This window comes from Lepidochelys kempii, chromosome 2 (assembly GCF_965140265.1).
Source record: "Lepidochelys kempii isolate rLepKem1 chromosome 2, rLepKem1.hap2, whole genome shotgun sequence".
Taxonomy (NCBI): Eukaryota; Metazoa; Chordata; order Testudines; family Cheloniidae; genus Lepidochelys; species Lepidochelys kempii.
This window is the reverse complement of record NC_133257.1, coordinates 243,137,679-243,165,391: the sequence shown is the minus strand read 5'-3', so window position 1 is coordinate 243,165,391 and position 27,713 is coordinate 243,137,679. Positions and strand designations below refer to the sequence as shown.

At 42.8% G+C, this 27,713-nt stretch overlaps 1 protein-coding gene across 4 annotated transcripts in view; it reads right to left on the bottom strand.

Moving 5' to 3' along the window:
- CCNY (cyclin Y) overlaps positions 1–27,713 on the bottom strand; it is a 227,813-nt gene that overhangs the window by 39,537 nt on the left and 160,563 nt on the right. For all 4 annotated transcript variants that reach the window (XM_073334456.1, XM_073334457.1, XM_073334459.1 and 1 more), the window contains 4 exons: positions 13,749–13,849; positions 10,368–10,403; positions 6,827–6,884; positions 6,603–6,722 (listed from right to left, as the gene is read on the bottom strand). In XM_073334456.1, coding sequence (XP_073190557.1) covers positions 6,603–6,722; positions 6,827–6,884; positions 10,368–10,403; positions 13,749–13,849 — 315 coding nt within the window. The remainder of the gene's footprint in view (positions 1–6,602; positions 6,723–6,826; positions 6,885–10,367; positions 10,404–13,748; positions 13,850–27,713) is intronic.

Here is a 27,713-nt window from a genome sequence, read left to right as displayed (position 1 = left end):
ATTTAGCATCATAAAGGTAGAAACAGAGCCTTTTCTCATGACGTTTTTTCAGTACTGTGGGTCAGATTCTGATCTGAATTTTACTAGCAAAACTTCATTGATTTTAGAGGAATCACTGAATTTACATTGGTAAAGAGAGTCCAGCCTATGCTGTTTAAGGTTCCAATCCTGCAGCTGGTAGCATGCAGTTGTGCCTCTATGGACCCCAATCTGCTCCAGTGGTGGTCCCTGTGAGCACGGTAATCTGCCCACACACTGTCAGTTGTGAGACTGGGGCCTAAATGTTATCATCCCCCACATAACACATGAAGGCACAGTTTCCATTCCAACATACATCAACAAAGTAAAAAGGAATAAATACATCTGTTTCTTCACAAGTACAAAAGTTTGGTGCATCCCAATGTCTGAAACTGAAAAGGGATTTGCATGGAAAGATTATTGTATGTACTGGCACTAAGGTAACTTTTGCTAGGCACTGAAAGAAGCTTATTGGCTCGAATGCAGCCACTGAACTGCCACAAGCTTCTGTTCTAAGAGATTAGCCAGCTCCCTGCTGACTCTCTCCAAAAACAACTTCATGCTTTGCACTTGCTCAGCTGGGCACCTAACATGTTCCAGACAGACCTGGTGCCATCCATTTTGTAGAAGAGGATATCCTGGCATGATACTGCTTCTGCTTGTCCAACTTTGAAAAGAGACCAAATGTGAAAAGTAGTGAAGTAGTTAGCTCCAAAAATCTCTGAAAAAGGTGGCCAAAAATAAAAAACTATTATTATTAACAACAACAACAAACACCAGATATTTAACATCAAACCTTAGGTGAATCAGGAGAAACTCCAGTGCTCATAACCTCTGATTCTGCCTCAAAATTTCATCCAGTTTCTCCTGGAAAGAAAGATGCAGCTAAAAGACACTCAGACTATTATAGGATATTTATTTTCCACTCTCCTTGTACACTGGGCCTCACTGTTCCTTCCTAACACAGCCAGGATTCCCCCTGACTTAAGTGGAAGTTCTGGGTTCACAAGGAATGGAAGATCAAGATCATTAACTCAGAAGTCTAAAAATAAAACCACATTCCCTGAGTGAATTTGTACTTTTTCCTTTGGAAAAAAAACCCCAAAACAGATTCCCCCCATTCTCTTAAATTTTGCTTCTTTGCAATATTTCTACTGAAGCAGAAGTCAACACAGTTCCATTTTGTTTTCTTGGGTAATTATGCATGGTCACAGATGCTACTAGTTAGGAAAGTGCACAGCTCCAAAGAAAAGCATTTGTAGTCATTACTGCAGATCAGCAGGTTTTGGGTTTTGTTTTATTTTTTTCTTAAATCACCACTAGGTATGTGACATTGTATGGAAAATAGAGAACTGAGCCTAACAGGAATTTTTTGGCTTTGTCTCACTGCCCAAAAAAGAAATGGGAGGTAGTGATTTTAAATTTCCTAGACAGTGAATTTAGTATTGATATATAATATGGAGCAGATTTTATGTCAGATAATAACCTAATGCTGCCACATGAATCTTTGGACACAATAGGGTATCAAACTTAAACAAAAGATAAAGAATAGCATTGTGGCCATTTACTTTTTTTAAATGACAAGATTTTATTAAATAAGCATTCAGGATAGCTTTTATAAGATTGTCACTAGCAAGAGGAATTGTGGCCAGCACGTGGAAGGGTTTTCATATCTTGAGTTTGTCAGATATTCAATAGGGCTGTGATAGCTGCAGAATTCATGTCACTAGGACAGATTAAAGAATATGGTGGAGGGACATATTTCACTAACTTAGTGCCCATTCCTCCCCTTCCTCTTAGCTCTGCTACCTCCTTCGTGATTCACAATGAGCTGTCACACTATGGACAATGTGGCTTTCCGTTCCATAAAGGACACCTTTCTATTCTCAAGAAAATCCCCTCCTATCTGGTGAAAATGGTTTCCAGACACCCAGCAAAATCAATAAACAGAAAGAAAAACAGCCTTCTCCTCCATACATCAATTTAGCAAGTCAAACAAATGTTTTTAGATTAAACAAATTTTCACTAGCAGTTAAAAGTCAGAATACGCGATGTAAATGCAGTAAAGGGAGGGCAAGTTTTTTTGCTCTACACATATGCGTGTGTACACACACACACGTGAGATCCTATAATTATAATGAAACTGTCCTGGAGGAATACCTGATAGAGAGACAAAGTAAATCCCTAAGCATTAGACTCTCCTTCTGAGGAAATACTGCAGGTGGGATGAACTTTCTCTTTGCAGTTCTGCAGTGCTCTCTTTATTCTACTGTTAGAAACCTGACTGTTTCCAGGATAAGGAGAACTTGGGAACATTTGGTTGGATTAGTTAAATTCATATGGCAAACGTAGACTCCCTTATGTAATTACAATACTCTCATCACTGTGGCATACTGTGGAGATGAACATGGTACAAATGCTGAATGTGATCCAGGCACCAACAAATATCTTCTTCTATCTATATTCATCTAAATTTAAAAAAATAATTTAGGCTCTTTTAGGTACTCATCTGGCCCCTATTACCATATTATTTGAGCATCTCACAATCATTTATGTATTTATCCTCACTACAGCCCTGAAAGGCAGGGAAGTGCTATCACCACCATTTTACAGATAGGGAACTGAGGCACAGAGAGATTAAGTGATTTGCCCAAGGTGACACACGAAGTCTGTGGCAGAGCACAGAACTGATGTCCAATAGACCATCCTTCCTCCCCAGTTCTAGTGATCAGACTGCTTATGTGTTTGTAGGACAAAGTGACAACAAATAACTAGTGAAGACACCTTTTCCTTGAGTTATGGATAATATTAATACTGAGCACTTATATTGAGGTAGCCAATTAAACAGTGACCTTACTAGATCGTGCCACTACCACCCAACCAGCAACACAGAACCTTGAGAACAGTGTTGCAGATATGCTTGGTGGAAAATGATGACAATCGCTAGGCTTCAGCAAGGATGGAAGTACCTCCTAGAGAGGGAAGAGAACATTTACGCAGTATTCCTTCCATAAAGCCAGGTCACAGCTTGAGCACAAGCCAGCTATTCACCAAAACAGAAAATGTTATTTAAATGAGTTTTAATCAGCAATAAAATTTATTCTTTCGATTATTGTTGTTTGTGTGGTGTTATTCTGAAAATAAATAATGCAAATTAGTATTTTAATTGTCTCAACCTCAGATATTAATTTCCTCACCTATCAGTACAAGAAATCTCTTCGCAGCTTTGGAGGGCTTTGTGGAAATTAAATATTTTTGTTTAATTATAAATTGTTTTGCTGTAATATTAAAGGCTTTAATTGAAATGTTTTAATTAAGCACTTGGAGCAGGGGTGGGCAAACTACGGTCCAGGGGCTGCATGCGGCCCTTCAGACATTTTAATCCGGCCCTTGAGAACCTACCAGGGAGCAGGGTCCAGGGCTTGCCCCGCTCCGGCGCTCCAGTTGGGGAGAGGGGTCGCGGGTTTGCCCAGCTCTGTGCAGCTCCTGGAAGAAGCAGCAGCAGCATGTCCCCCCTCCAGCTCCTACACATAGGGGCAGCCAAGAGGCTCCGCGTGCTGTCCCCTCCCCAAGTGCTGCCCCCACAGCTCCCCTTGGCCAGGAACCACAGCCAGTGGGAGCTGTAGGGGCGGCACCTGCAGACAGGGCAGCATGCATTGCTGCCTGGCTGCGCCTCCGCATAGGAGCTGGAGCAGGGGGACATGCCGCAGCTTGTGGGAACTACTTGAGCCTGCACCTCTGACTCCTTCCCATGCCCCAACCCCCTGCCCCAGCCCTGATCCCCCTCTTGCCCTGCAAACCCCTTGGTCCCAGCCAGGAGCACCCTCCTGCACCCCAAACCCTTATCCCCAGAGCACACGCCCCCAGCCAGAGCCCTCACTCCCCCCAACCCCCCGTGCCCCAGCCTGGAGCCCCTTCCTGCACACTGAACTCCTCAATTCTGGACCTACCAAAGAGCTCGCACCTGCAGCCGGAGCCTTCACTCCCTCCCGCACCCCAATCCCCAATTTCATGAGCATTCATGGCCTGCCATACAGTTTCCATACCCAGATGTGGCTCTCAGGCCAAAAAGTTTGCCCACCTCTGACCTGGAACATTACAATGGAGTTTCGTTTTGTGGGTTTTTTTTTTTTCCGGAAAGCAGCTTTTACAACACAGGATGGGGGTTCGTTTCACTCAGTTCTTTCACCAGGTGTACAGACTACAATCTAACCCACCATTGCTGCTGTCCATGCTTCTCAGGCAGCATCGCCAGGATATGCCTGCATGCCAAGGGGGAAGCAGTGCATTCACCTCAAGACACCCAACATACTTTGATCTTTGTTAATGTTTTAATAATATATTGATATATTAAAGAGGGACTGGAAAAAACCCAATAATTCAAGTCTCTTACTTAAGAGGCATTGTGATCTGCTTTCCTGGAGACATGCTGCATGCCTGAGTGTGGGCAGGCCCCCGAGAAGGAATGAGTGGCAGATGGCAGATCAGATTGTAGTCTGTTCCCACATCGGACTGCAATGAAACACAGGCTTGTGCAGGGGAGGCTGGTTTCTACCCATAGTCAACTTCTCAAAACTCAAAGCACTTGGCAGATTTTGGCTAAAGTTTGTAATGTGTCAGCAAAGCCAACTTAGGAGGGTTTAAAAAAGAAAAGAAAAGCAGATTACTTTCCATGCAGTCAGAGAGATCCATTTCTAGGTCCCCACTGATGGCAATGGTGACATATGAGGAAACGGAAATCAGAGATGAAGGGAGAATATGTAGCTAATGAATAACGTGGTATTAAAAATACTACTGTGTCATACTTCTAAAAGAAGGTTTGGAAGCACGTTACAGAGGTGGGTATTTACAGATAGTGGTACGGGAGTTCCGGCAGATTAACGGCCTGATCTGGAAAAGTGCCGAGCATGTGCGACTCCCATTGAGGTCACTGGAAGCTGCGGGTGTTCTGCACCTCAGAACATCAGGCCACGAATGTCTTGCCGAAGCTCCTACAACTCGTGAGAGGCACAGCCAGGAAGAGAACCCAAGTCACTTGAGTTCAGGTCTCAGCTTCCAATCACGAGGGATGCTCGTTAATTAAGACAAAAGAATAGTCAATTAATTCAAACAGCATGTTTAACTGCTGATGAAAATCCAATCAGTTAGCTGTGGGGTTTTATTTTTAACGATTTCTCTACAACAGGAATGGAGGACTGTTCTTTCTCCTCAAAGGTGACCACATTAACAAGATTCCTATGGAAACACGGAGCAGTGGTGTGACAGCCTAATGCGAACCAGTCGCTACATTATTGCTATGCATAATAAAAGCCTGTCTTTTCAACTAGAACGAGGGATCACAACGGCTCACAGAATGTAAATTTGGATAACAGGAGTTTCTGTAAGAGTGTTCCACTGTATTTGATAGTAAGCTCTTTAAATTAAGTGCTATTTCTGCATGAGACAGAGCAATAATCTCATTGTATAAAACTATGGATAGTGGCTGGGCCAAGCAGTTGACTAGGAGCACACTCCAATACCCATCCCAGAACAGCAAGGGCTTTAGGGGGCGAACCTTGCATGACTCTTCCCATATTCATGTCTCCTACTGACCAGCATGAGTGGTACTGACAGACGCTGGAGGGAGCCAGACCCACTGGCTATTCTCTATCAAAGAGAGGGAGGGCTTAAGAGATACAACACTTCAGGGACTGTCAAAGAGGAAGAATGGGGTCAAATGTCAAGGCTCTGCCTCTCCAATTTCACCTCCTATCCCCCAAAAATAAACCTGGTAAAAACTGTCCTACAAACTCACTCTGAAGAGGTGAAAATAACCAGCATGTCTGGTTTTTTAAACCCTACACCAAGAATGTAGCAAAAACTGTGTCTGAAACCTGAAGAGACTCACCAGGGTCAGTAGGATAGAAATTTCAGGCCAGATTCTCAGCTGGCGGAAATCGGACTACCTCCATTAGCCCATGAAATCAATGGAGTTATGCCTATTTAAACCAGCTGCGGATCTGGCCCTTCATCTTTAGCACTCTATTTTTAGGTAGATAAACTTCATCCTTAGCTATTCAATTGTTCACTGATCCGACATGCCCCTCAAAGTCATGTACACGACAAGTAAAAACAGCAGCCTCCAACATGCTCCAGTCACTCATGCAGCCCTTGTGCATCCATAACTCTTACTAATGCCATTAAGCTACTGACAGTTGTCAAAGAGTCTTTGCTGGAAGCTATAATGATACACAGTAAACCTGACCAAAGTGGAATGGTTTCAGTATCTAAAATTCCCACATGGCCAAGACACTTACCCCACCTGAGTATTATATTGCCTGGTGGCCAGTAATGTTATCACGCTGTGGGAGCAAGATATAAACCTGACCGTGACACATGCTATATAGATGACTGTAAAACTTCAGTAATAACTTCAATAATGTATTCTCCAAGAAAATAACTCAAATAACTTCCTTCATCTCCACAAAAAGTGTGATGAGAACAAACTCCTTAACAACGTCCAGCTCTGTACAGCTGCACAGAAACAAGCTCAAGGAACAATGGTGGATCTGTTGAATGATTGATGTAATTTCACAGACACTTACCAGGGTGACAATGGCACATTCAGCAGTCAGTTGAGCAGCACTGAATAACGTCCGAACAAAGCGGTAAATCTGTTTCTGCTCTGGGTCGTGTTTGTCATAGTCTGGTGGCACTTCGGATTTCTGGGGAAGAAATATTTTCAAACAGGTGACTGAGTCAAACACATAAGCACAGGGCAAGGCAGCAGACTGTCTCATGAAAGACAAGAAGAGGTAGATGAGTTTACCGAAAGGGGGTGAAGGTTTTCATCAAAAATATCTAAGAGCATCCTTCCGTCTGTGTCCCTGAAAAGAGAGAGAAACACTGTAATTTCTCTGCCAGCATAAGACTGTGCATGCCTTTCACAAACTAAAACAAGTCATCATTAATTGTAGCACTATTTGTGCTGACCATCTTGGTTGTAAGACGGTTAAACTTTGGTATTACAATCAAATCCCATCTACTGAAGAACAGCAAGACACTAGATGCAACTCCACAGACATTAATAACAATATTTGGTTTATTTAAGTTAAGAACTTTGTGTAATTTTGGAATAAATATTAATGATCAGAAAAAAGGTTGTAGCAACAGCAGCGGTCAAAACTCAGGACTTTGCTCCATGTGGATTTCTAATTACAGTTTAATCTTTATTCGATGCATCCTTGTTATTCTGGTCACGGGCTTCTCCTGAACAGAGACTGCTGAATGTACTTTCTATCTGTACTGAACTGTGTGCATTCAGGGAAGTTACAGCTTGGATGTTCCGTGGGGATCTGGGATCACAAAATATATTTAACTGGTGCCCAACATAGGTTTAAGCCCCAGCACCTGAAAATTAAAGGTTTCTGCTTTGCAACCTTCTAATGCACGAAATAAACATTTTCTTAAAATGGGATGAACATCTCAGCCTACTGTAACTGAAGTTAGCATGCAGCAAAGAATTCCTCATCAGCTAAGAAGATATATACTTTGGGCCACATTCTTATACTGTGTGAGAGTAAGGGTATCACCTTACTCTACATATAGTCCACTAGAATGAGTGGTGAGGAAGGGTATTACAATTCTGGCGCTTTACGAAGGAAAGAGAAAAGGATTCTCTCTTTCTCCTTCCTCCGTGCTTTAGCTGCAGCCCACCGAGAAAGCATTTGCTTGGCCGTCAATACTTTGTTAAACAGAAGAATGAGATATGATAAGCATTTATTTTCTTCACTGAAAATAACATTTGGTATTTTTGTCTCTTGGGACTGAAGTATTTTCTATCTAATCTGAAGTGTTTTGTTATTGTTTTGCTTTCTGAGCACCCAAAAGCATGTTAGGCATTTCACAAACAAGACAGACATGGTCCCTGCTTGATAGAGCAAAAAATCTAAATAGAATGAAAGATGCAAAAGAGAACAACAAACAATGAGGAAAAGGAATTGGGGGAAGACGGGATGACAATTACAACAATACAGTCAGAGAGTTGGGTTAACTATGGGAAAACTTAGCGAGGATTGATCTGATCTATCAATAGTTTCTCTTGAAAATGTGATTGTAACACCTGATTAGAGTTCGGGAAGTTAGAAAGTAATCTAGTTTTGAGTAAATCTGGTGTGCTGGACAGAAAAAGAATGAATGAAATATTTCTTAAATAGTTTCTTAACAACATACGAATGGCCATACTGGATCAGACCAAAGGTCCATCCAGCCCAGTATCCTGTCTACCGACAGTGGCCAATGCCAGGTGCCTCAGAGGGAGTGAACCTAACAGGTAATGATCAAGTGATCTCTCTCCCACCATCCATCTCCACCCTCTGACAAACAGAGGCAAGGGACACCATTCCTTACCCATCCTGGCTAATAGCCATTGATGGACTTAAATTCATGGAGGTTATCCAGTTGCAAAGCAAGGGTCTGGATTCAATTCCCATTACAGTCAGACTCGTATTGACTTCTATGGGAGCATGACTGTGCTTGTAAAACCCCAACAACCAAGTATTGATAAATCCTATATACACTGATGCTTCACTTTTGGTTGTGTAGCTGGGAAACTGAACTTTTAAAAAATTATTACTGTTACAGTAGCATGAACAACAGAGTGCTGTCCTCAAATTGTCCCTTTAATCTTGACTCACAGACAGTCACTTCATGTCTATTCTTTAAGAAAATGTAATAGAGATTTCAAGAGCTTCACTTCTAGAACGGTTTCTGAAGAGTACAGCAGAGGGCGCATTTACAACATGTTGTGTATCAATGCACAGCTACAGAAGACAGTGCAGTTCTTTCTTGATAAATTCACCTCTCAGAAGAGTGAAAGAAGCAATCAAGCTTTCCAACAGGAAAACATTCAGTGCACATAGATCTCAGATTATTGACACTGACACCCTTTAGGTACAAAATCAAAACAAGAGCAGAAAATATTTTAGTTTGGTTGTGTCACTTTAAAAAAAGTGATCCTAGGCAACCAGCTCCATTTACTCACCTAACCCTCACCAAGAAGGGTGAATGTTACAAGTATCACATTCATGACATGATCCTCAGGCCCCAATCCTGTAAACACTTTTACCCATGCTCATCTTGTTACCTACTATAGTTAAGAGCTACAATCTCATTGAAGACTGTGGGACTCTGAATAGGTTCAGATTACTATAAACTGAAAGAAGTTAGCTAAAATTTCCACTCTCCATCTATTTTTTCCGGTTTGTTTACTTTGCACTTCTAGGTCCCAATCCAAAGCCCATTGCAATCTATGGAGTCCTTTGATGGACTTTTGATCAGGCCTTTACAGCACTTTTATAAAAAGTTAGTTTAAGTGTTTCCCTGTAGAGGCTACACAAGTACCTGATAGTGTAGACCCTCACACCCGTGCAAACAGAGTCTGGCTTTAATGCAAAATTGGGCCACACTAAGTGAGGCCCTGACCCACCCAGGCACCTAGGTACATCCTTATCATTAAGCAGGTGAGTAGGCTCATTGAAGTCAACAAGATTATTCACATGGTTGAATGTAAGCACATGTTTAAGTGTTTTGCTGGACTGGAGCCTAAGTCATTTCCTCTGCTAATGAAAAGACCTGTTTAAAAACAATCATCAATAGGGAAGCTGAAAACCCCTTCTGACAATTTCAGGAAAGATTATTTAAAGGGTGCTCTCAGAAAACAGAATTGTTAAAAAAAAAAAGTCAACTTACAAAATTAAACTCTTTAACAGTTTAAGTGAATAGTTAATTTCTAGATCTCTCTCTCTCATCCTTTTCCTAATCGTCACCTTTTAATTACCACACCCAAGCTAAAACCAAACAAACATTACCTGGTATTGGCACACCTACTTTGGTGAATAATTTTGTTCCTGAGGCTACTAATTTATTTATAATGCCACTCCCATTGCCCAATATATGAGTTTTTATTTCATGCCACATCACTATTGATAATTCTTAACTACTCACTGACCCAATGGTTCCTACAGCAACCTTCACCAAAGGGCAAAACAGAAGCCACAGCAGGACACAGTTTAGATGTGTGTGTCGTAATTTGTACTCACATTTTTTTATTAGTAAGTGACCATTGTGTGTGTGTGTAACTAAAATTGTTAAACAGAAGTCGAAGTTTTCTAAAACTACAACGAATCTGAACCACACTTAGTCATCATTATAATATTGTTTTTTAAAACTCTCAATTTATTCCCAGAAAAGCAGTGTGATCTATAGAGAAATCTCTTTATTCCAGGGGTAGGAGAAGCTACAGGCTATGGAAAAAAATTAAAAAGAAACACTGAACGTTTTTTATAATGTGAGACTCATTGTTTACATACCTGTTTTTGATGTGGTAATATATTGCAAGAGCTACACTGTAAAGCAAAATATAGAGTTAATGGCCTTGGAATCAGATTTAGGATTAAAAATATATTTTTTTTACACACACACACACACACACACACACACACACACAGCTATATAAATTTAAAACAGCACAAAGCCCAGATAACCAGTATGATCATTAACATATTTTGCTGTCCAGGATTCAATGGTAGTAAAAAACACTGTAGAAACTGAGTTAGGAGTATTTTGCTCAGCAGACAGTGTCCACTTTTCACTGTGGATAAATTGTGGATAAAATGGAACATTTATACTCCATATATCAAGTCACTCACATTTCCAGAAAATTTTGTCTTCCTTCTCACCCCTCATCTCCTGTACTCCATAATGTACCTTCTATTTAAAGGCCTACTCCCATTTAAGTCAATGACAAAACTCTCAATGACTTGAAAGATGCAAGATAAGGCCTCAGAAGGATTGGATATTCTCTGGTACGTAAAACAGAGGTTGGTCATTAATAAACGAGTTTTTGTGAGACCCCTGCCTGAACTCCTCCATGGACCTTCAGCCTATTATCTACTGCATTTGTAGATCAGTGGTTTTGCTAATGCTGCTAAGTTATGTGAATTACTTCTCCTGTAGTGGCTTGTGTGATTTTTACTTTTAAATCCATTACGTTTTGGCTGTCTCCCCAGTTAGCTACTGAAATACCAAGCTCCAATTTTTTTTCATTTTGCACCAATTTATAAGTTACTTATTTTATTTTAACATATTACATTATGCATTTTTCTTGCTCTCAGTCAAGCCTTTATATTTTCTCTTTACTTGAAAGTCAAACTCAGAAATTAAATGTGAAAGTCTTCACAGGCAGTTCAAATTTTAGTTGTGTGCAAATATGACACACTGATCTAATTCACACCCGAGAACAAGAAAAATATAGCTTCCTCATATTATTTGTCAGTTTTCAGCTCCTGGCTCTGAACAAACCCACAGGTGCCAGAGGTAAACACCATATGACAAAGCAGAACCGCCAACCTAACTACTTGTTCTGACAGCCTGAGGAGCCACTAGAACTAACAGGGGAATAAAGAGGGAGGAGGGATTTTATTGTTCCCATTTATTGGCAATTTGTTCTGTCAATGATTCATTGTTACATGCTAGTATAGTATTTTCTTTTAATCAGTCTGACCTAAAAGGCTCCATTTAAAAAAGTTAATCGGTTGTTTCACAATTTCCGCTCCGAACTTCTGTAAGACAACTGTGATGCATCAGACACCCCACATGTTGAGAAAACACCAGGTTGCAGCTATACTGTGTGTTTCTCTCAGTGGAATTTTAAATGATTCTAGGTGGCAAGCAGCCGAAAAACAGGAATATGGTAGAAAATACAATTTTTTTGCTCGGATGAAGGTAAATGTCATATATTGCAAACTGTACTTTGCTTTGGCAATATAGAATTTAGCTATTGGTGACAGATGCATTAGAAATGCCTAGATTTAAATGGCTTGATCATATCTAAAATTGCAACTTTTTTTAAAAAAGGAGATGTTAAAAAGTACTAAATATTCCCTGGACAGTGCACCTTGCTTACTGAACACATGTCCACCCACAGGAGGAAAAAAAAAGGAAAGATAATTAATAATTTGATGTGATTGAAAAAAATTCAGGAAGCTGTGAGTTAAGACTAAAAATGCAGCCCAAATTCTGCCCTCAGGAACATATACGTAACTCCATTTGACTTCAGTGGAGTGGCATGTGGACACCTGAAAGCACAGCTCTACCTGCTGCCCTTAAAGGGTGGCTTCGTAACAAAACATCACCCCACCAACTGGAAAAACACCCACCGTTTGGAAACCTATGAAGTAGAGTGAGGGCTGAGTCTGCATTTCCTAACTTTGGTCAGATCCCTCAATATTTTAATTTAGGATGTTGGTGTGTTTTTAAATAATCTCTTGGATCAGATCAGCAGTCAGTGCATTTGGGATAGGAGGAGCTTGTGAACTTAAGTAGCTTTCCATCAACTTTCCACCCATCCAACCCTGGAGTTTGCCAGGGGCCAATCCAGTCCCTTTATAAAAGTTAAAGCAGCATAAGGGCTACTTTTATTTACACTGGTGGATAATGGCTCTAAAGGAGTCACTCCTCCCACCTGAACTACCAAACTGCACATTGCTCTGGCCCTGCGCCCTCCTGTCCCTGACACACTCCTTCCCCTACACTGGGGAGCCAGTCCTATGCCATCTGAGGATACCTCTAAACTAGGGGTATCCTCAAGTTTATCTAGGAGGCTGCTTTAAATCCCTTGGCACTACTAGAGTGGCCCAAAAACTGAGGAAGGGCTGGGACCCAGCTCAGCAACGTTTAGGAACTGGAAGTGGCCTATATGCTGCCCCTTTGTCCTCTGGTTCTTCTAATGATATTTTTAATAAAAAAATTAAAAAAAAAAAACACGAGGGCAGCATAAGGCAACCGCCTTTTTACAGACATGGAAAACGCGTTAGTGACTACCAATGCTATATACTCATCTGAATGTCTGGTCTGTTATGTAAATACCTTTGCAGCATGGATCATGATTTAACACACTTTACATTAAATGGGTATACCCAACAATAGAGATACTACAGATGATTGGAATCTGAGCAGGATTCAAATAGCAACTTTTTCTTTTCTTTTTAAATTTTTAAAGAATGTAAGGTGCTTGGCCATCTAGTCTTCCATTTTCCCTCCACTGTACAGAACGTAGAGGAAAGAACAATGCTCCAAACACCAGCTGCATTTCCACATGATCTAAACGTAAAAGTTTTCTAGCAAAGATGGTAACTAACCTAGCTGTGCTGAGAATCCACGTGAAGACGAGCCAGAGGCGCACTCCCTACACAAGGCTGCCCATTGTCAGTTCATTGCTGTGCAGTACTTGCCTGCACTGAATGTGGAAGCCAAATCTGGAAGTACTGTATTTTCAATCCCGAAAGAAGCAGGAAGTTCTGGAAATCTCATCAGATTTCACAAGTACTGGATAAGCAAATAGGTATCTTAACTTTCGGGTGCTCATCCAAAGCAAACCAACCAATCTGAGGCTGGTTCACTCATCACGAGTACAGCTGAAATCCCTGATCACTCCATTCTTGTGAGAACATGTGCAGTGCAGATAGTTATGGCATGACCCTAGAAGGAGCTGAGCATCAAAAATCTTTATTACAAAAAAAAAAAAAAAACCTTTAGAAAATCCCAGCCATTACCTCTGCAGTACATCCATATATGGCTGCACACACACAAAACCCCCACTATTTTGTAGCTTGGTTTCTGCAGTGCCTGCTTAGCAGTTGTTCAGAAATAATTAAATATATGTTTAAGTCAAAGAATTTAACATCACCCACCATTTAATTGTATACTTGAGGTTTGGTTGACTGACTGTGCTGTCATCCAGGAAAATAGTGGAGCAGGAACTGTATTTCCTTCTCAGTTGCCCAGGAGGATGCTAGGAAATAAAATGCAAAAGAATAATAGCAATTATATAATACAAAAATCTTTTTCCAAGGAGACATCACAATTAAGAAGTAGCTGAGAGAGAGAGAGAGAGAAATCACTCTCTCAAAGTTGATCATGTCTTGAAGAAATTTAGAAATGGCAAAAACAATCCTATATAAAAATCAAAATGATCCCTTCCCCACCCAATGGTTCTTTCTTAAAAGCACAAAAAGCCTCAAGTGATCTAAACACCTACCCGAGAATTCATTCTGTGTCACCCCACCTGCCTTCCCAAACACTTTCAGCATCCACATTTAGAAAGCAAACATGAGCAAGTTCTGCACTCTGGTCCTCATTTCAAAAAGAACAGGAGAGCGTGCATCAATGGAAAGGAGAGGACAAAAGGGGATTTAGAAATGGACATGAAACAGGTAATGGGGAGAGTTTGAGAGAGGAAAGAAGAATAAAGCACTGAAGATTATACAATGGGGGAGAAAGGGAAAATCAAGGGGAAAATATCTTGGCGAACAGAAGGCTTAGAGCAAAAAAGCTCCCACAAAACATTTTAAAAGTATGAGAAAATATAGGTTAGTCAGTCTGAGGAACACTAGATAAAACATATGAAAACAAAAATGAATTTTTCTTTAATTAGAAAATTTACTTCCTACAAAACTTCAGCCCTGATTCACCACTATCTGAGCAGCACTTGGACTTGGTGGAGAGCAGTGGCCACAGGGAGCCAGTCTGAAACTGAGTGATAGCTAGCAAGAATGCCAAGCTCAAGAAAGGCCTTCACCAATGGCCTTTCCATTAGCTGGTAAAAAGTAGCTTACACTTTGCCTCCCTAAAGAAAAATTTTAACCATCTCCATTATCAGCCCCCAGTTAATGACTTTCCACTGGTTTTCCCTGGCCTGTTCTCTCTGCCTGGCACTGTGACGAAGTGGAAGAGATTTGGGTCAGCAATATCAGAGAGACAACTGAATCAATGGAGCTATGCCGATTTGTAGCAGCTGAGGATCTGGCCCATGGTATCCTGACTCCCATCTCAGTGCTCCTTTCCAGATCTAGTCTATGCAATGTGCCTGTGATCTATAAATGCATCACCAGCACTCTGTTATCTCACTCTAGTTCTAAAATTAAGGTCTAGTAACTTTTCCCATTTAAGTTCTGGACCTTCTTTGGTAACATGCACTAACTCGACTCCAGTGATAAAAACTGTATGCATTTCTGTTCCTGTTTTTTCCCTATGTCTGGGCAAAAGCATTAGAAGACTTTTGCAACTTTGAAACAGATCAGGTTTTTATAATGCACATCTTGGGACGTCTTTGTTCAAATGATTTTGCAGCTTCCCCACAACTCTATCCAGGCCCCTGACTTCACCTATACATTTTCAGGTTGCTTTACATTTTCTTGGAAAGGGTGCAAAATCTGGTATACAGCAGAAAATTACCTGCAACCTTAACTATGGAAAGGTTATCACCTGGGAGTTCAGAAATACACTTGGCATTAATTTGAGAACTTTTAATCCATCTATACCCAAGCTATTAACATATGTAATACATGAGGTAAAAAAAGTGAAAGCACTCAGTGTGATAACATGGTAAAATATACTATTACTATCTGGTACTGCGAGATGTGGAAGAAATGACTAAGCTTCACGTGATTTACAACTTCTGTCCCATCATCCGCTATTTCATAGTTCTATATTAGGTTCTTCAGTACATTTCACAACCATGATGTTCACTTCTGACAGGAATAAAACCAGAGTAAGTCAGATTCATTCGCAGTGGCTCTTATTTGGTATCTGAACAAAATGAACATGTACAGACAGAATAGTATCATAACCCCACCCCCAAAACAAAAGGCTTTGAAAAATCCAATTATACTTTTTAAATGTCAAAGAACATTTTTGTTATAAAATTTAAGATAAATAGGATTGGAATAACTAAATACAATCAGTAGACTTTTCTACTGTAATAAGTAACAACGAAAAGCAATGTCATAACACCACCATCACTTTACGCTTACACAAGTAAACAGTATTTACATTTAATCTGAGTAAGTACTAAACCAAAGCCCTAGCATGGCGCTGGTAAGCACAACATTTCTGAAAGTACCATACAGGAACCCACTATTCTGCATATATGAACATCGGACCCATAAAAGAGAGAGCTACATTTCCAATTCCAAGTCTGCAATGCCATCTGACCCCACTGCTATGCCAAAGAATGGATTCCCTGTCTTTCCCAACTCCCTCTTTGGAAAGACACATTTGGTTCCACATTTTGTCATCCTGGTCTATGCAAGAGGTCATTGGAAGGCACAGAGCCTCGCCAATAAGCTAAGGGCTTGTCTACAGAGCTGGTTTGGAATTTTTGGATTAAACTTTTTTGTTGGAAAATGGTGATTTATTGAAAGCACAACTTTAAGTGAGAATGTAACAGTTTCTACTAAACTTTTGTCAGGAAAGGTTTGCAATTTTTGGAAAAAAACAAAGGGGGAGAGAGAGAGAAAGAGAGCTTTGCCCCAGAATAGCCAATAGCCTACTGGTTAGGGCACTCACCTGGGATGTGAGAGATTCACATTTAAATCAGCGTCTGACTCAGGCAGAGCTGGGACCTGAACCTGGGTCTCACACACCCCATGTAAGCGCCCTAACTACTAGGCTATTGACTGTTCCAGGGTGAGTCTTGCTCTCCCTCTTTTTGTGAAAAACATCAGAAGGTCTCAGTTCTGACCTGATGCAGATCAGGAAATTTTTCAACATCTCAAGAGTTTTCATAAGACAGGAGAACAGTTTGTTGGCCAGCTGTACTTGGATACACATTAAAGTTATCCAGGAACAAGATAGGGTGTGAATTGAAAGGGGAATACCTATTCCTGAATAACCCATGTGTAGACAAGCCTTAACAACTGCAGAGGCAAGGGAGTTCTCTACAACTTGAGCGAAGGACAACAGCCCAGGCAATAGGCCATGATCCCTAACACCTATTCATCCAATGTTGTGGCAGACTACATCCAGTGGAATGGGGAAGTGTGCTTCCGAAAGTGGTGCCCTCAGAAGTGGATCTGTTGTGGCTCCAAACAGTCCTATCAAATTTGTTGACATGCCAGAGAGACAGGATGCACCGCAGAGGAGAAGGAAGACTGGCAACCCCGATTGTAGCTCAACTTCTTCGTAGTATGGTCCTCAGCTTGCCAGAAGTCATAGGATGGCACTGGGGTTGAGGACATATGGCTTGTGGCATGGGGGCCAGAGAGTAAATCCCCAGGGAGGGTATAGAGGCCTTTGAATCTTTTAGAGAGTGAAGAGCACTGTCAGTGTGCTTGCTGAATAATTCCACGCTCTCAAAGGGCCGGTCCTTGATTGTGGCCTATACAACCCTAGGGATGCCTGATGCTTGGAGCCATGATGCTCTGAACAGTCACCACTGTGGCCATAAATCTGGCTGCAGTGTCAAAGGTTTCCAAGTGCTGCCTGTAAAGCCATCTTGGCCACCATTTGGCCTTTCTTGATTATATCCCAGAGTTCCTCCTTCCAGTCATGCAGGAGTTGAGAGAAATGGTTTTCACTCTGTCCCAAGTCAAAAAAGTTGTATTTGGCCAGTAAGGCTTTGGAATTTGCCACTCAGAGTTGTAAAGAGATAGAGCAGTAAGATTTTCTCCCAGACAGCTCAAGCCCCTTTGGGTCCTTAGCCTTAGAAGTACTTTTGTTTGATTTAAAATGTTTGTATTTTGCCAAGACAACCCGGGTTGGGGTGGGGGCAGAAACATATTCCAACGCAGATTGAGGGACCTAGCACCATTTCTCTACCTGTTTTACAGTTGGTATTGTGTCTGCCACAAGGCCTTGGCTGGGCTGAGCAGCCCCTCATTTATAGGAAGGATGTATCTGGTCGAGCTGGGGATTGTCAAATGTCAAAAACCTTTGAGATTTCTCCAAGACTAAAGTCTCCAACTCTAGAGTCTCAGGATTCTTATAAGGAGCTCTTGAAATGACATGGAGTAATCGGTGCCAAAGGCACTGCCTCACTGGCTGACAAAGGTAACAGCTCCTTTGATAGTGAAATAGGATGCTGCTGTTGCTCTGTCCCAGGGTCTGGGTCTTCCTGGTGATCTGGCCAGAAAAGCAGATAGGAGTGACCTCTTCCTCAAATCTGCTGGAGAGCAGCTCCTAGAGGCCGGTGAGGCAAGACCCCAGTAGGTCCAACAGAGCCACGGCACATGCTGTAGCAGTATGGCTGGGTTGTTCGGTATCAGCCAGTCCAATGCCATTCCTGCTGCACAGGTGACTGAGCCCAGAGGAAGAGCTGGCAGACATCAGTGATACTGACCACAGGTTCCAGAGAGTGTCCTTTGCTTGAAGATGGCAAGAACATATGTCCTGGTGACTGAGAAGAGGCACAAACCACCTCTGTGGGGTGGTGCCACGGTATACCGCACTCTCAGTACAAGGGTTTGCATCAGTATCAGCAGGTATCTTGCATCAGTATCAGCAGGTTTCCCCAGTGGTACAGGCTGCAATGCCAGAGCTCAGATCAGTGCTGGAGAAGACTCTCTCTGTGCCATAGGCTGCTGCTTATCACCAGCCCTTGACACCATGAGGGGCTTGGTGGCTTTTCCCCTGAGACCTTAGGTGGCCTGTCTTTATGAGAGACACAAAGCTCTGTTTGGCATTTGCTTATGTGCCTCTCAGAGCTGGACTTCAGTGCTGGCATCGGCTTCAGTTCCAGGGGTGTTTATGGTGCCAACTTTGGTAGTGGCACTAATGCCAGGTCTCTCCTCATCTTCTTTTTACAATCACCTGCCTACTAGGCCGGGCACAGGATGAAGCTGGCTCGTCTGCTGCCTGGACACTGGCACTCGTCCCCTTTGGATCCAAAGAGACCTTCATAGATTGCTCCAAGGAGGTGAGGCTTCAACTGAGCGTCTCATGACTTACGCATTATTATGGAGAACGAAAGGCACAATGAGCAACGTCTTGGTATACAGGAATCTCCCTAAGCTGAAGAGGCATCTGCTTTGTCCATCTTTCAATGTCATTAGCCCATCACAGGATGGGTAGAGCTTGAAGCCTGCAGGTTTCTAATCTGCCATGTTGAGAAGCCCTGTGTGGGGAAGTTTGTCCTGTAAATATTCCATCCAGATAGGTCAATATCACTCATGGAGGCTGTGTGCCAAAGAATCAGAAGAGTTCTGAAGGCTTTATGAAGAGTGTGAAGAAATTTAGCCAAAGGCAAAAAGACCTAGCAGGTCAGACACTCACAGGGTTCCATCTTGCTGCCACAGGTGATAAGGCAGATCGTGACCACCCTAGCCCTCTCTCCTTTCATACAGGAGCACAGGGGTGCAGGCATGACCCTGAAGGATGCTGCTATTCAAAAAATTCTGATCTTGTACACAAGACGAAAGCTTACTCACAGTGGGATTCACACTTACATATAGTGGAAGAACCTGTAATTTGCCCTGATAATTCGTTCCTGAGCTGAGACTCTCTCTGCTATTTCAGCACATAACTCATTTCATGGTGAAATTAAACACCCATGGAAAACATGGGTTTTATCAAAAAGGTGCCAAAAACGTTTCAATTAAAAGTAACATCGAACTGCTACGGTCCCAATGAATCTGTGAGAAGCCACTCACCCTAATATCATAAATGATAAATGTGCCAGCAGATCATCAGGTGGCTTCCTAAAACAAGACGGTCTCTCAGCAGGAGTACTTCAGCCTACCAGAGGAACAAGATGTCTCAAGCAGAGGACATGGATGCCCTTTGGCTATATAAACACAATTCAGTGCATAGTCAGATCCATTTAGTCAAGGGCTCAGATCCACGGAGATGAGCACAGTATTTGCCTAGATTAACAGATCTAGTAGGCACTTTGTCCCTTCTTGTGGCCTTGAAAGACCCACAAAGAGGGATTTAGTAACCCTAAATTCTGGTGTTACATGGAGGTGGAACTACGAGGTCCTAACCACATCTAGGGTTTGTCAAAGCCACTCTTTAGGGAAGGCAGGAGGGTAGACAGGTGGAAAGTATGACCATGTAAAAAACAGAGTTAATTTTGGGTACAGTCTTAAAAGAAAACATTGAGGAGTATCAGGAAAGAAAAATAGCCTAAACTGGGCAGTGAGCTCCAGCGCTAGGTGCTAAAGTAACAGCTTCTAGTATTTAAAGACAAAACAGGAAGACTGACCTACAGACAAAGCAGTGAAGACAAAGATAATGAAAAACAAGGTTCATATTCCAGGCAGCAATTGATTGTTGAAGCTTGATTTCTAGCTTTTAACCATCCAGAAGTATATGACAGCTCACCATAAGGTATGTAAAATGAAGCAGTGTCCCAACCCATCTTTAAGAAAATGCCAGGATCAAAGGGATGAAGAAAGAGGGAGCTCTGAGTCCGGTTAGGGAACAGTTCTAGATGTGGTACTACAATTTTTTACTTACTGATGTACATGATGTTAGGAGGGGACCAGTAGCACTACTGGTGATGCTTGTCCGAAGCTCTGCACAGTAGATTACTAAGAAATAGATCTGCTTTAGGTCGAAGATAAACCAGATTCCTAAACATTTAAATTGTGATAGCATGACTTGCAGAAAGGGGAGAGCAAGGGGTAAAACTGGACTGAAATCAGCACATTAATGGGACAGTAGTTGCTATCTCAATTGTGGGGAGGCTAGCCCCTCCCTCTCTATAATAAAATACCACAGATCTCCAGAAACTGAAACCTAGGCCCTACAGCTAAAGGAAGACCTCAAATAGCATTAGGTTCTTTTCTAAGGCCTGGTCTACACTACGAGTTTATGTCGGATTTAGCAGAATTAAATCAAATTAACCCTGCACCCATCAACACAACAAAGCCATTTTTTTTTTACATAAAGGGCTCTTAAAACCGATTTCTGTACTCCTCCCCGACGACGGGATTAGCGCTGAAATCGACATCGCCATTTCGAATTAGGGTTAGTGTGGATGCAATTAGAAGGTATTGGCCTCTGGGAGCTACCCCACAGTGCACCATTGCGACCACTCTGGACAGCACTCTGAACTCTGATGCACTGGCCAAGTGTACAGGAAAAGCCCCGGGAACCTTTGAATCTCCTTTCCTGTTTGACCAGGCGAGCTCATCAGCACAGGTGACCATGCAGTCCCAGAATCGAAAAAGAGCTCCAGCATGGACCAAACGGTAAGTACCGGATCTGATCGCTGTATGGGGAGAGGAATCCGTGCTATCAGAACTACGTTCCAAAAGACGAAATGCCAAAACATTTCAAAAAATTCTGAGGCCATGAGGGACAGAGGCTACAGCAGGGAGGCAACACAGTGCCGCGTGAAACTTAAGGAGCTCAGACAAACACACCAGAAAACCAAAGAATCAAATGGACACTCCGGGACAGAGCCCCAGACATTCTACGCTGAGCTGCATGCAGTTCTAGGGGGGGCTGCCACCACTACCCCACCCCAGTCCGTGGACTCCCATGATGGGGTACTCTCCGCCATGCCTAAGGATTTTGCGGATGCGGAAGATGGAGGAGGAGGAGGAGCAGCAGCTTGAGGAGGGCACACAGCACACCGTTCTCCCCGACAGCCACGATCTTTTTTATCACCCTGACCGAAATACCCTCCCAAGCCAACGAAGCCGGAGAAGGGAACTCTGGGGAGTGTACCTTTTAAAATATAATACATGTTATAAAAGCAAGCATTTTTTAACCATTAAGTAGCCCTGAGAACTTGGGATGCATTCATGGCCAGTATAAGATGCAAAATGCGACCTTGTACCAAAATCACATGTGCTATGTAATTTGAATAGTGTTATTCACCGTGAAAGAGTATAGCCATTGCTCTGTAAATGTACCTTTTAAAATACTGCACTCCCTTTTTTCCCCCAGCAGCTGCAAATGTTTCAAGCCTCCCTCCTCCGTCCCAAAGGCTATCTCAGATAAGACGGCAAAAAAAAAAAAAACCACACGTGCGATGACGTTCTCTGAGCTCATGCAGTCGTCCGGCACTGGCAGAGCTCAGCAGAATGTGTGGAGGGACACAATAGCAGAGTACAGGACAGTGGCTGATGAACGTGAGGGAGAGGTGGCGGCAGGAAGATCAGAGGAGGCATGATGCAATGCTGGGATCAAACGGACATGCTCTGGTGTCTGGTGGAGGTTCATGAATGGCAGCAGGATCACAGACTGCTGCTGCAGCCCCTGTTTAACCGCCCTCCCTCCTCCCCAAGTTCCATCGCCTCCTCACCCAGATGCCCAAGAACGCGGGGGGGAGGCGGCTCCGGGCACCCAACCACTCCACCTTAGTGGACAGCCCAAGCAACAGAAGGCTGGCATTCAACAAGTTTTAAAGTGGCCTTTTCCTACCTCCTCCCACACCCCACCTGGGCTACCTTGTGAGTTATCTCCCTATTTTTATAATCAATTAATAAAGAATACATGTTTTTTAAACGATAGTGACTTTATTTCTTTTGCAAGCAGGCATGAAACTGGTTTTCAAAGCTTCTCTGATGCGCAGCACTTCCTCCTGTGCTCTTCTAACCGCCCTGGTGTCTGGCTGCGCGTATTCAGCAGCCAGGCGATTTGCCTTAACCTCCCACCCCACCATAAATGTCTCCCCCTTACTCTCACAGAGATTGTGGAGCACACAGCAAGCAGCAATAACAACGGGAATATTGGTTTCGCTGAGGTCTGAGCGAGTCAGTAAACTGCGCCAGCGCGCCTTTAAACGTCCAAATGCACGTTCTACCATCATTCTGCACTTGCTCAGCCTGTAGTTGAACAGTTCCTGACCACTGTCCAGGGTGCCTGTGTACAGCTTCATGAGCCAGGGCAACGATAACTATAGGCATTTCAACATCCACAGCAGTTATTTTCTGGTCTGGGAAGTAAGTCCCTTCCTGCAGCTGTTTAAACAGACCAGAATTCCTGAAGACACGAGCGTCATGAACCTTTCCCGGCCATCCACGTTGATGTTGGTGAAACGTCCCTTGTGATCCACCAGTGCTTGCAGCACCATTGAAAAGTACCCCTTGCGGTTTATGTACTGGCTGCCCTGGTGGTCCAGTAGCAAGATAGGGATATAGGTTCCGTCTATAGTCCCACCACAGTTAGGGAATCCCATTGCAGCAAAGCCAACTAGTATGACCTGCACATTTCCCAGAGTCACTACCTTTGATAGCAGCAGCCCAATGATTGCATTGGCTACTTGCATCACAGCACTCCCACAGTAGATTTGCCCACTCCAAACTGATTACCGACTGACCGGTAGCTGTCTGGCATTGCTATTGACACTCACTTGTGAACTGTGAGGGCTGCTCTCATCTTGGTATTCTTGCGCTTCAGGGCAGGGGAAAGCAAGTCACAAAGTTCCATGAAAGTGCCCTTATGCATGCGAAAGTTTCGGAGCCACTATGCATCATCCCACACCTGCAACACTATGCTTGTTTCCTGTGCCCAGAATCGGCGTTCCATGGCATGAGCCTGCCCCAGTAACACCATGATCTTCAAATTGCTGGGGACCACGGTCCTCATCACCACGCAGCCGTCACCTCCTTGCCTGGTTTTTCAGGTGCTGGTTCTGCATAAACTGCATGATAATGCGCGAGGTGTTTACAATGGTCATAACTGCTGCGGTGAGCTGAATGGGCTCCACGCTTGCAGTGCTATGGCGTCTGCTTGGGCAATCCAGGGAAAAGGGCGCGAAATGATTGTCTGTTGTTGCTTTCACAGAGGGAGGGAGGATTGAGTGATGACATTTACTCATAACCCCCGCGACAAATTTTTGGCCCCATCAGGCATTGGGAGCTCAGCTCAGAATTCCAAGGGGCAGCGGGGACTGCGGGATAGCTACCCACAGTGCACCGCTTGGAATGTCGACACTTGCCACAGTTCTGTGGACGCAGACCACTGAATTAATGTGCTTAGTGTGGACGCATGCACTCGACTTTATACAATCTGTTCCCAAAAATCGACTTCTGCAAAATCGGAGTACTTTCGTAGTGTAGACATGGCCCAAGCCACAATCAGCAAATGGGGGTTGAAGGAACGGGTAAAGAATTGCTTTGGAGTCCTATTTTCACAGGTCAAAAAGATGTGCTTCTGAAGCGTCCATGCAGATTTCTTTGGCTGGCGAGGATTTTAGCTCTTTCCTCCATGAAAGGTCAGGGTCATCAACGTTTTACCAAATTTAGTTAGAGGACAGAGCTGGCATATAAAACAGTGTGTATTTAATGAGATTTGTAAGGAAGAGGCATACAAAGCGGAGAAATGTGTTAGACTTGTTACAGCACCTGAATATTTTAGAATGTTCCTATAAAATATGCAGGTGCTGTAACAAGTACTTTCATTTCAGCCAGGAGCTTTTCGAGCTGTTAAAATCAACTGTTTTGTCACAGGACATTCGTAACTCTAAGGGAACACTGTTGCTCTATTTGGCACCATATTCCACCTTGTTACTTTCATAACTTCCAATCCAATAAAAGATATTACCTCACCTACCTTGTCTTCTCTCTCTCTGTGTTTATGTTTTTTATTTTTTATAGTTCTCTGTATGAACTGTTCAGATCTTAAACACAAGGTGTCTTACCCAAACCAGAACAGCTGTAAGACCGATGCTCGCTGAAAAAAGACAAAAATCACAAGCTTTGCAGATTGTTTCACAGTTGTTGTTGTTGTTGTGAGAAGACAAGACAAAATGTAAACTGCTTCATATTCAGTCAGTGCAAAAGGATAAATCCCTCTGGGGCCTGATTTAAAAATGACTGAAAAAGTTAAAATGAGATTTGCAGGATTTTGTTTTTTGTCGGTGTTTTTAAACCAAAAGGCACTGCAAGTTATTTATCTGCCATCAGCTCCAGGAAAGTAGAGGCTGGTGACATCCAAAAACAAGTAGGCAAAACTGGCGTGTAAAGGAATGTCAGGAGCCAACTTACAGCAAGAGGTTAAGACTGGGACTGTTTCTGACTCAAACAGGACAGGACAAAGCCTATTCTGAGGACTCTCCATTGCGTCAGGCTATGATTTAGGCCATGTCTACATTAGTGAGTTATAGTGGCTCAGCTGTGCTGATGCAGCTGTCCCACTGTAAGATCACTTGTGTAACTACTCTATGCTGATGGTAGAGAGCACTCCCACTGACACAATAAAACCACCTCAACGACTGGCGACAGCCATGTCGGCTGGAGTCCCGCAGCCATTCTGCTGTGTACACTGCCACGTATGCCGGCAAAACTTATGTCACTTCGGGGTGTGTTTTTTTCATACCACAGAGTGACATAAGTTTTGTCAGCATAAGTGGCAATGTAAACATGGTCTCTGTTCTGATACCCGTTTTCTTCACTGAAGCAACATGATTTTATGCGTCAGTGAGAGAAACTAGCCAAAATTAGTCAAACTACACAATACCGTGACTCGTAGCATGCTGCACAATATGACCGAACCCTTCAATGAATGGCTAGATGCTTATAGTTGTCTCAATGAACAGAAGCAGCAGGAGAAACTCTCTTTGTATTGAAGCTTGGTCTACACTATGAATTTATGTCGGTATAACTACGTTGCCCGGGGTGTGGGGGTGACATAGTTATACTGACCTAACCCCAGTGTAGACAGCACTATGTTGATGGGAGAGCTTCTCGCATCGACATAGCTACTGCCTCTCGGGGAAGCGGAGTACCTATCCCAATGGGCGACTCTCTCCCACTGGTGTAGGTAGTTTCTTTGATGCTGCACTGCTGTAACTGTAGTTAAGCCCTAAGTTGTACTTTGATAATGGTGGCGTCTTCACTACAAAACACAATCCAGTTTAACCAATTATTCAACTCCATTGCACATAACCATCCTATCACATGGTCTGGTGCCATCCTTAGCTTATTAGGCTGACCCACATTTTAACCTGGTTCAAAAACAGTGCCCTAGCCTAGGTCTTTACTGGGGTGTAAGCACAGTTTTTGAACCCAACTGTAGTATAGTTTGGCCCCAGACACACAGACTATGCAATCCACATGAGAGCATAGTTGAGCTCCAAATGAGTTTATTAACAGTTCATAAATTTTGTTTCTGTAGCATACACAGGGCCTTCCTTAACTACTGATAACACATATCCAATTCTAGCAACGGGTTTTAGAGACTCAGGATCTCCTTGAGAACTAACAGCATGTCAGAGACCCAAGTTTACATAGCATGTAAGTGGTTACATCGTGCAACAGCAGAAGGCGGCCTTTGCTATACTTCCAGTACAGCAATAAACACTCAGTAACTTCTTTAGGAACTACTACATGTGCTACTCTTCCCCTTTTAAAAATGGTGAGTCAAACACAACTGACGGCTACATTCTAATATCTCACCCTTCACAAAGTTTTTTCATTTCACATCAAAATGACACTCAGTCTCCTGGTTGGTAGGGCAAGTGGATGAGGAGAAGATCTGCCTCTTGCACAGGAAAGGAGCAAAGAGCAGATTAGGCAATCTATACAGAAGAAAGTGCAGTAGCCTCTCAGTAGTCTCTAATTCATCTCCCAGTAAGTAATACTAAAAAAAAATCTTAAGGAGACAGGCACACAATATTTGAACTGGCATTATAAACCTCCACAGTCATCGTTGGCCTTGGGCATTCCAGATAATAAATCAACAGTAATATTTCAGTTAAATCCTGCTTTTCATCCCAAAGAATCAAACTGCTTTACAAACTCTGGCCCCAGTTCAGCACATGCCTAACTTTAAGCACAGGTACCCCGGTGAAGTGGATCCTGCAATGTGATCCAGACAAGACCCTTGCAATCACACAGAATCCCAATGAAGTTAGTGGGGCTTCACATGGGTGCAAGAGTCTACCTGTGTGGATCAGGTTAAAGGATCAGGGCACTGGAAAACATCCATTTCTGGAATGGACAGTGGCAGCAAGTACACAATAGCAAAGAGATGAAATTTTGTTCAGGACAACACACTCGCAGCATAATTGCATGTGGAACATAGTCCATCCACCTTGGAAGGATAAAGAGGTGAGAAAAGCCTGCTGGGATTTGAACCTGTAGTTCCAGAGAGTCTAGGTGGTAGAAGTCAACGTTAAGACCATCAAGCAATCCCCTCCAGCATCATCTTGTTCTTACAAAGCATAAGGGTGATCCAAACTTTAGAATCCAAAAGATGCTTAAGAGAAATGTTGTATCTTCTTCCACTGAGGATAATTCCTCCTTTAGAAATATTTCCCTTATGGAAAAAAGGTTTATTTTTAGGATGCTACTGCTCCTAAAACTACTAAGATTAGAATGTGTATTGCCAGAGTAGAAGAGAGAAAGATCTTTGTAAAGTGGAGCATTTTCATGACCTCCAGGGGGGAAAAATTCTACACATCCAACTTGACAGAGAAAACAAAAATCCCCTTCCTCCCAAGTCAGGTACTGCAAAAAATAAAATAAACCTTCCTGTTTGCCTTCCTTCTGAAGGCGGAGATACTGAAGTCATCACTCCCTCAGCGAAGAGGAAATGCAAGCATCTTTTTCTCCCCTCAAGTCGTTTGACAAAGGGCAAGACTACATTAAAACGCTGCATCAGCGCAGCTGCAATGATGCAGCCAGGCCACTGCAGTGCTTTAATGAAGATGCTCTATACTGATGGGAGAGGTCTCTCCTGTCGGCATACTTCACTCACCTCCCCGAAAAGCAGAAGCTATCTGAGCGGGAGAAGCTCTCCTGCCGCCATAGTGCTGTCTACAGTGGAGGTTAGGTGGGTATAACTACATTGCTCAGGGATGTGGATTTTTCACACTCCTAGCAACGTAGTTACACTGATATAGGTCTGTAGTGTAGACCAGACCTAAGTCACACACTTAGTAAATTGAGACAGATAGCAGATTAAAAGACAAGTGAACAATG